General features: G+C 32.8%; 2 protein-coding genes across 3 annotated transcripts; one reads left to right on the plus strand and one right to left on the minus strand.

Moving 5' to 3' along the window:
• Positions 1-64: 64 nt before the first annotated feature.
• Positions 65-5926, plus strand: LOC116843866 (ADP-ribosylation factor-binding protein GGA3). 2 transcript variants are annotated; one of them, XM_032814720.1, is made up of 12 exons: positions 65-359; positions 547-682; positions 766-926; positions 1389-1622; positions 1723-1893; positions 2173-2392; positions 2527-2856; positions 3033-3153; positions 3445-3812; positions 3955-4121; positions 4306-4416; positions 4571-5926. In XM_032814720.1, the coding sequence occupies exons 2-12, from the start codon at positions 646-648 to the stop codon at positions 4661-4663; spliced, it is 2013 nt and encodes a 670-aa protein (XP_032670611.1). In that variant the 5' UTR covers positions 65-359; positions 547-645; the 3' UTR covers positions 4664-5926. The 2 variants fall into 2 exon arrangements, with proteins under 2 accessions (XP_032670611.1, XP_032670612.1); XM_032814721.1 differs by having other exon boundaries at positions 65-355.
• Positions 5927-5966: 40 nt separating this feature from the next.
• On the minus strand, positions 5967-8395 carry LOC116843868 (target of rapamycin complex subunit lst8). Its single transcript, XM_032814722.1, has 7 exons — positions 8118-8395; positions 7709-7861; positions 7508-7569; positions 7290-7440; positions 6881-7083; positions 6652-6794; positions 5967-6471 (listed from the first exon to the last, which is right to left on the minus strand). The coding sequence occupies exons 1-7, from the start codon at positions 8241-8243 to the stop codon at positions 6347-6349; spliced, it is 963 nt and encodes a 320-aa protein (XP_032670613.1). The 5' UTR covers positions 8244-8395; the 3' UTR covers positions 5967-6346.
• Between the last annotated feature and the right edge of the window lie 424 nt (positions 8396-8819).

The raw sequence follows: 8819 nt of genomic DNA on the forward strand, positions 1-8819 counted from the left end.
AGAGAGAGAGAGAGAGAGAGAGAGAGAGAGAGAGAGAGAGAGAGAGAGAGAGAGCAGTGCAGCTGAAAAGAACAGACCATATAAATACGGGCATTAGAGGCACTTTTGTTAATAGAGCACTTTTGTTAATAAACAAGAATTAAGAATAAAGGGCATAGAAGAGACAGTAGTGGAGATTATTGATGGAAAAAAAAGAGGAACTAATTAGTTGTCGCATTAATCAGTGTTATTTTCAAGTTTTATCGCGTCCTCTGCGTAGACGTCATTACGTTGTTTGGTATGGATCACCATCGTAGGTAGGGCAAGATGGCTCCATCGACAGGAACAGCTGTTTTACGCTAAGGGACAACGTAAAGCAAGTAAATAATAAATTGGAAACAATATAAAACGACGATAGACTGAACTCTCATATTAGTTGTTAGATCCGCTAGCAGACAGTAGCTTATAAATTAACTACAGCAGCTTATTGTTGCAAGTGTAACATTAGAACGATCTTAACATTTCGGCTTATAATGACCGATAACACGCTCTCATGTGATTTTACAGAAAAGTGCGGAATCTGACACAAAATGTCGCGGGCTTCATTTTAGCCTGTATAGGTCTCGACGAAAATTACATGCAGTGATAAACAATCACGATTTTAAAATGGATGTGGTGATTACCAGCTTAGAAGCTCTTATACGTGAGTATGACTAGAGTAACATTGGTGGTTCAAACAGCCTTTTTCTTAGTGAACCTATATATTGTGATATTACATTGTTATAGAAAGAGCAACAAATCCACAAAATCAGAAGCCAGATGTAGCAGCTATTGAAGCTTTCTGTGTATTAATTACCAAAGAAGCTGAAGGTATTCAAATAGGTACCAAACTGTTGGCGACATATATTCAGTCACTTGATGAATCAGAAGCCTTGCAAGCTCTTTCAGTATGTTATTATCAGATATTTTGTAGAGCACTATTGTGTAATACTATTTCATATTGTTGAAACGATGGTGGGCTTATGTGTGTACACACACACACATATATACACACATACATATATATGTATATAGTCTATCAATGAACTTCTTTATATATCCTGATATCTAAATATTTAAAATTTTATTAGCGTAGAGATCAAAATTTTAAATTATATACTAATAAAAATAATTATATACTAATAAACTAATAATTATATACTAATAAAAAAGCATATATAATAATAATATAAAAATTATATATACTAAGAAAAAAGCATCTATTAAGATCCAACTTTAATAAAGACATTTTTAATTCCTTTAAATTTCTTTAAAGTGACACGAATCATATACAATACCTTGAGGATACCTTAGTTAAGATGTTTTAAACTTATAATTTCTAAATAACTGATACATGTATTTATCTTCAGTTACTAGATACTTGTATGAAAAGATGCGGTCCATTATTTCACGCTGAAGTTGGTAAATTCCGTTTCCTAAATGAGATGATAAAATTGGTCTCACCAAAATACTTAGGTGGTCGTACTACAGCTAGTGTACGACAGAAGGTCCTACAACTTCTTTATGCTTGGATCAGAGAATATCCACGTGAATTAAAAATTAAGGAAGCTTATGAGATGCTAAAGAAACAAGGAGTGGTCGAGGTTGGCTTTGTTTATTATATTTCTAGTTGCTATTGTTTTGCTTAAATTCTGATGCAATTACTATGTCATGTCAAATACTGAGAAAAAAAATAAATTGCAGGAGGATGCAGCATTCATAATGGCTAACAGTGAGGAGAAAAAATCGTCTAAGATAAAAAAAAGTATATTCGAAAATGAAGAAATGTCGAGACACTTGCGCAAGTTGCTGCACAGCAAGGATCCTTACGATCTGCAAACTGCAAATCGATTGATCAAGGTTATGGTAAAAGAGGTAGATATCTAAATCCCAGAAGAATATTAGAAGTGAGAGACCTTAAATCCCAGTTTAATATAAATATTCCAATAGCGATTAAGGATTGAAATCTTAATTAAAGATTTTCTAGCTTCAATTATTTCCAAATCCTATATTTTTTCTTAGATTCCAGTTATGTGTTGGAATCTTAATTAAAGATTTTCTAGCTTCAATTATTTCCAAATCCTGAATTTCTTCTTAGATCCCAGTTATCGTTATGGATTATATATTAAAGTTATGGATTATATATTGTTTTAGGACGAGGAAAGATTGCAGTTGAGCTCACGAAGACACATGGAATTAGAGTCGATACACAACAATGTGAAGCTGCTTTCAGAAATGTTGGATTCATATAATGAGAATGAGACTAGCGCGGAGGATCTCGAGTTAATGAAGGAGCTGCATCAAGCATGCGAACGACTAAAACCTATGTTATTGAGACTCGCCAGTGAGACTCAAGGCAATGTTGAAATGCTCGGTACTTTATCCTATCTTGTATATTAACTGATTTGTACAATAATATATCACACGTAATTGACCCACACTTATACAGCTTTATATAAGTCAATTAATCAAAAAGAGCAATTTGAGCAATGGAGAGTTTCCATTCAGGTGACGTGCTTGCTGCGAGCGACGAGCTGAGTCAAGTTTTCGAGAAGTACACGTCAGTCATCGTCCTCGGACAGTCTACTAAGGAGCCTTCTAAAGCGAACGCTCTCAACAATGGACCATCACTCTTAGATCTATCGTCCCCTACCGAAAATGTTCCCTGCGAGAGTACCTTGAGTACACCAAGCGCGACCTCGACGGATCACCGATCGGACATGGACGTACTGGGGGACATCTTTAGCGTCTTAGAGAAATCAGTCAAGTCTGACGCGAATCTGTTAATGCCGAATAATATTATGCAACCGATCAGTATTTCGCCCGTTAACAAAAAAAGTAAGCATAGATTATAACCGATGATTTAACGTAAACATCTTAAATTTTTTAATATCTAAGTTAAAATTATTTTTATAAATTTCTTGTTTTCTCTTTCTGCCTATTTGTTCGTTGTTTTTATTCATTGAGTGCTTTGGATATGCATTATTTTCTGAAATGACAAAATTTGGATATAGACGAAGTTACCAATACCGAGGGAGAGAAAATAGATAGTAAGGCGAAAGCACTGGAGGAATTGAACGAATTGGGGGAGACTTTACTCAAACAAAGCTTGTCGAGTGCGCGCTCGTCGCAAGGGTAAGCATATTTTCTGTTATTTGTTTGCGCCTTAAAACTTTTATTTCCTATAAAACTATTAATTTAATCTATTTGTAATTTATAATTAAGTTATATCTTAAGTAATATGAAAATTACAATGAATTTTATAACTTAAAAAATATTAAAGATCCCCGGATTAATTATTACATTCTCCTATTGGAGACAAATTTTTCTCGTAAAGGAAAATTCCTTCAAACTAGTCAAATTATTTATATGTAAAAGACAGGTACATTGTGTTTATGTATGTATGTATAAACAATTGTTTTGCAGAAAATTTAATAGTAACATAACGAAAACCACCATCGGTGACTCAGTTTGGAAACCAAATTGGTCCCATGATTCTAACAGTGCGTCGCAACGTGTAACAACGGAACAGATTGAACGTGCAAAACAGTGTGAAACAAACGGTAACTCTTCGGACATTTCGGCATCTTCAAATTCATCGAAAATCAACGTTATCACTGATTCGTGTAACAAAAATGGTAATACTAGTGCGGTAATACCGGACACAAGAATATCACAGCAACAGCATCAGGAACTAACACAATTGCGTAATGGTTCATCGAGGATAACGGATGCCGAGCCCGAAATCAAACCATTAACGGATATCAACGTTAATCTTGAAGATATTACACCAGGTTGTTACATTGATTTGCATGTCAAATTAGTATATTAATTTTATATGCCAAATCATTGCTCTAATAATTTTTAACTTGTTTCTTGCAATATTATATTTGAAGAACTCAACATTATACTTAAAGGATCAATCACATTTAACAGGTACAAATCCACCTCTGACGGTAATTGAGGAAAGAAACGGTATAACTGTAGTGCTTCATTTTGCTCAAGACAGCCCTAGACCGGATGTGTCTGTAGTAGTAATTACTACAATGAGCAAAAACACAAAGCCGCTTAGTAATTATCAATTCCAAGCAGTCGTGCCTAAAGTAAGTGTACAATCTACAGTTTATAAATCTAAACATCTGATAAATCTAAATACGACAATCTAGGATTTTAAGATTAAAAAAACTTATGCTATTAATATATAAGTTAATATGTAAGTTATATATAAGTTATATAATTAATATATACTATAAGTTTCTTTATATAAACTTTGAAATGTATGTGTAGAAATGCAAGTGCAGGCTGCAAGCACCTTCTGGCACAAAGTTACCGGCGCATAATCCGTTCCTTCCACCTTCTGCAATCACGCAAATTATGCTGATTGCAAATCCTCTCAAGGTAATGTAATTACATAATTGTTCTTTTTATATTTTTGTATCTTTGTATATTTTTATAAAGACAAATTAATAGCCGTCCAATATCGAGTTTAAATTAGCAAAATTAATATGAAATTTTTTGCGAAAACTGCATTTTTCATTAATTGCAATTTTAGGAGCCCGTGTCCTTGAAGTTTATGCTAAGCTATACGTTGGACGACGAAACTATTACAGAAATGGGTGAAGTGGACAAGCTACCTCACCTGTGAAGTCCAGCGCACTCTTGCAGCGATCTCGATGCAATCTTGCATTCGTATTCGTGCCCTCAGCAGGCCAAAAATAATATAAAAATATTCCAATTATAGAGCGACCCATTTAAAAATACATGCAATGAAATGAAATTTAGATTTTCTCATTTAAAAATACATGCAATAAAATGAAATTTAGATTTTCTCTATACTGTTTTAAACTTAGAATGCATAACAATCTGGAAAGATCGATCTGACGACTATCTTAATTGTAAATTTTATATGCATTGTTCTTCGTACGAATAATGTCTCTACCTAAGAAAATGAAAAATGTAGTGAATGTCTCATACGAAAAGAACATGTTTACGAGAAACAATTTTTCATGTGTTAGAATTACTGTAAGTAGAAATAATGAAATAGAATACGATTGCCAGATTGTGTTAATACCAAGTATTCTTTTTCGTTAAATTATGCTATAGTAGAGTTTTATTCAGATATAATAATAACTTAAAGATCGTATTTTATCAGCCATCTGGATTATATTCATTTTTCAATTTCAAGTCTTGATGTTAGAAAGATGGAAAAAACATGCTATTTTGTTTTGCTAAATTTTGGAGGTAGAGTTTAGTTCGAAACGCATCCGGTGTGTGTCACTTTGTAATATTTATTATACCATGAAATAATATATAAAATATATAAGTACTTATTCTCGCGTAAAATCGTCTTATGTATTGTATTCGTATAGTTCATATAATAGTATGATAAGTATCACGAAGCGAGACATCGGTTGCAAATTGTGCATTCTAGGATTAAATTAGTGAAGCATCAAGATAAAAAGAATTAAATTATCTTAGTGAAAAATTTGCAAGAATTATCATAAAGTATCAATAGAGAAAAGGGAAAAGTTATTAAACACACATTCTTAATCTTAGTATGCATAGTGTTATTTTAGACTCGCTCGCGCGTGTGGCGGCATACTTTTACTTACGTGTTCCTTTTTTTAATTCGGTTATCAGCCTCTAAGAATTTTCATATTGAATATATGAAAGAAAGGGGCGTGCATACTAGGGTTAAGCAGAGTGATATTATTTCGAATTGTTATGGACGGCTTCGCGTTTTGATTAAGATACGCTATTTTCGGTATTTGTTTATTCATATAATTAAGAGTCTATCGTACATATGTAGTTGTATGCTGCTTTGTGATATATGCTTTAATAAGTGTAAACCTATTTTAAGACCGCGAGTTTAATAAACCAAATAAAGTTAAGAAGGGATAAACGGGAAGAGCTGTAATGTGTTTACATGAAGCAAAAAATTCCGCAAGTATTTTAATGATATTTTAATTAATAGATTATTAAATTATTATTATATCGAGTTTTTTTGTACATTGTTAAGCGAATCTTCCGTCAAATTTCTTCAATATAAGATATTTTAGATTTCTCTCCTTTATAGTCTTAGCAAAGCTAGTTCGTTTTCGAGTTTCCGCAATTTCACAAGTAATACATAAAGTATTATTAAAAAAACGAAAATATAAATATATGTATATGTAACAAAATTTTCTTACACCAGAATCGTGAATACACAATTTTCAATTTTCAAGAATTTTTAAAAATTAAAAAATGTCTGTTTTGTATCTCATATATATATATATATATATATATATATATATATATATATATATATATATATATATCTGGTTTTTGTTTAGCTTGCGGAAACAATTTCGTCGCGAAAAGCAAGAGCCGTAACGGCTTTCTGGTGTCCTTGATATTCCCGTTCTATTGATCCTGTAGATGCGTTCCATAACCTCGCGACTCCGTCCGAGGACGCTGCATGAAACGTGGGCAACACGAAGTAAAATTAAGTAAAGTTAAATTAAGAAGTACCGTAAGATTTGAATTGCTTTACAGTTTCTTGATTCTTTTTGCGATTATTTAAAAGTGAAAAATGAATCCCGATAGAAGTTGTATTACGCAAAACTTATCGGAACTGAGAGGTATTGTGCTTACCAGTAAATATATATTGAGAATCTGCACTAAATGCTGCATCCCAGACCCAACGCTTCGCCTCGTGTTGAAGTACTTGTACTTCGGAAAAGTCCGTTGTTCTCCACACTCGGGCGGTCTGATCGGCCGACGTAGTTACCAATAATCTTAAGGGATTGATTTTAGTATAGAACATTTTTGGAAAACTCATAAGATCATACAAAATTATAATACCAACAGAAGGATGTCTTACGTAGAATCAGGACTGAATTTGCAACGAAGAGCATAACGCTTATGAGCCAGAAGTTTATGACGAGGATTTAATCTTGTGGGTTCTTCCCCAATGCCTCCTGTAAGTGTCCAGATATAGCAGTGTCCCTTGTTGTTCACAGCTGCCATATAAGTACCATCCTGATCTATTGCGATATCTTGAATTGAAGATTCAGCCTCGGGAATCTACAAATATTTACGCACATAATGAGCTAAAATAAGAAATTTCATGATTTTTTTAAGGATTTTTCTCTTATGTTTGCATATGTAGGGGACTATATCATAAAATATAAGTTTCCAAAAAACAAGAGAAAGAACCACTACTAAAATTTTGCTTTTGTGGATTTTGTAAACAAAAATAAAATTTTTATAATATAAAACAAAATATGTACCAATTGCTCATTATGATCTGAACGTAAATCCCATAAATGTATCACTCCGCTCTGATCCCCAACAATCAATTCTGCCTGATTTGGATGTAGACATACGCAGTTCACAGGTGCAGTAACTTGAAATATTCTTTGGCATTGAAAACTGCTGGACCTATTACATCATTCAGTAATGATTTTAACTCCAAAGTGCAAATCTTTTATCCATATAAATGACTTACCTCATGTCCCATATCCTTGCTGAACAGTCTTCCCCACCAGTATACATCCATTTTCCTTCTTCCTATTTATAAGAAATGTTTGTATGTATATTAATAGTTTTGAACATAATAGTACAGGATATAGTATGCTCTCAGCTTAATAACACATGTATAATCAGAGAAGAATTTTAAATATAGATAATAAAGAATATTATAATATACCTGAAAACCTAAGCCAGTAATGTTCTTTGATACTCCATCATAATTAATAACAGGATTGGGATTATTTGAAGCTAAGTCATACATCCGTATATGCTGATATCCAGCAGCAGCAACTACATATTTATCAGGTGTAATGTCTAATGCATTAACTTGCTGTAAAGTTCATTAAGGAAATTTACAGAAAATATTATAAGAAATTTTTCACAATAGATTAACTTTTAAAATATGCAATCTTCAACAAATGTACAAATTATTAATGTTTTCTAATTATTAATAATAAACGTTTGCTTATTGTTCAATCTATATAATTGTAATGTTTATCAAATACAACATTTAACGAAAATTATATATAATACAAATATAACAAAATAATAATATAGTAAAATTTTGCATAATTATTAAAAGATACAGAATCTGCATGTTGTGCTGTACGCTGGCAAACACCCGTATGTGGTTGCCAGATTTTGATTGTGTGATCATAACCTCCTGTTACGAAAATCACTTGCTCATTATTAATTGCACCGTCCACAGTCATTTCTAGTCGAATTAAAGTTTATCTAATTCCAAAATCACAATAGTTTATCGCTTAACAGCTATGTTATTTAAAAAATGCACATTTTTCACCGCGATACGCAGTAATATACATTTTCGTTATTTAGAAACCTAACCTGAACTAGTAAGTGAACCAACTAACCTAACTTAACAAGTAATAGTGCGTTCCATAATGGACGTTTAACGGAAAAAGCGCTCAGTAAGTAATCAGTGATTATTGGTTCTTACTGTTAGATCCCTAAATCTAGACCAATGGGCGCATTCAGTAGAAAAAGCGCTCAGTGAGCAATCAACGATTATTGGTTCTTGCTATTAGATCCCTAAATCTAGACCAATTACATTGACAAATTACTCAACTATTGTGCAACTGTTGAGTCTGCTGAATGCAGCCAATTACATCGACGAATTGCTCAACTGTTGTGCAATTATTGAAGCTGTGTTCCGAAATTCACTGCCAGTACTGAAAATCTACCGTGTACGTGACATAAACTATATATTTTCAGTACTGGCAATGAATATCGGAACACAGCCTGAATTCGTTGAACGCACCCAATATGTA

The sequence above is a fragment of the Odontomachus brunneus genome, unplaced genomic scaffold (genome assembly GCF_010583005.1).
Source record: "Odontomachus brunneus isolate Ranch 3 - 2012 unplaced genomic scaffold, Obru_v1 Obru_scaffold_036, whole genome shotgun sequence".
In the NCBI taxonomy this organism is placed as follows: Eukaryota; Metazoa; Arthropoda; class Insecta; order Hymenoptera; family Formicidae; genus Odontomachus; species Odontomachus brunneus.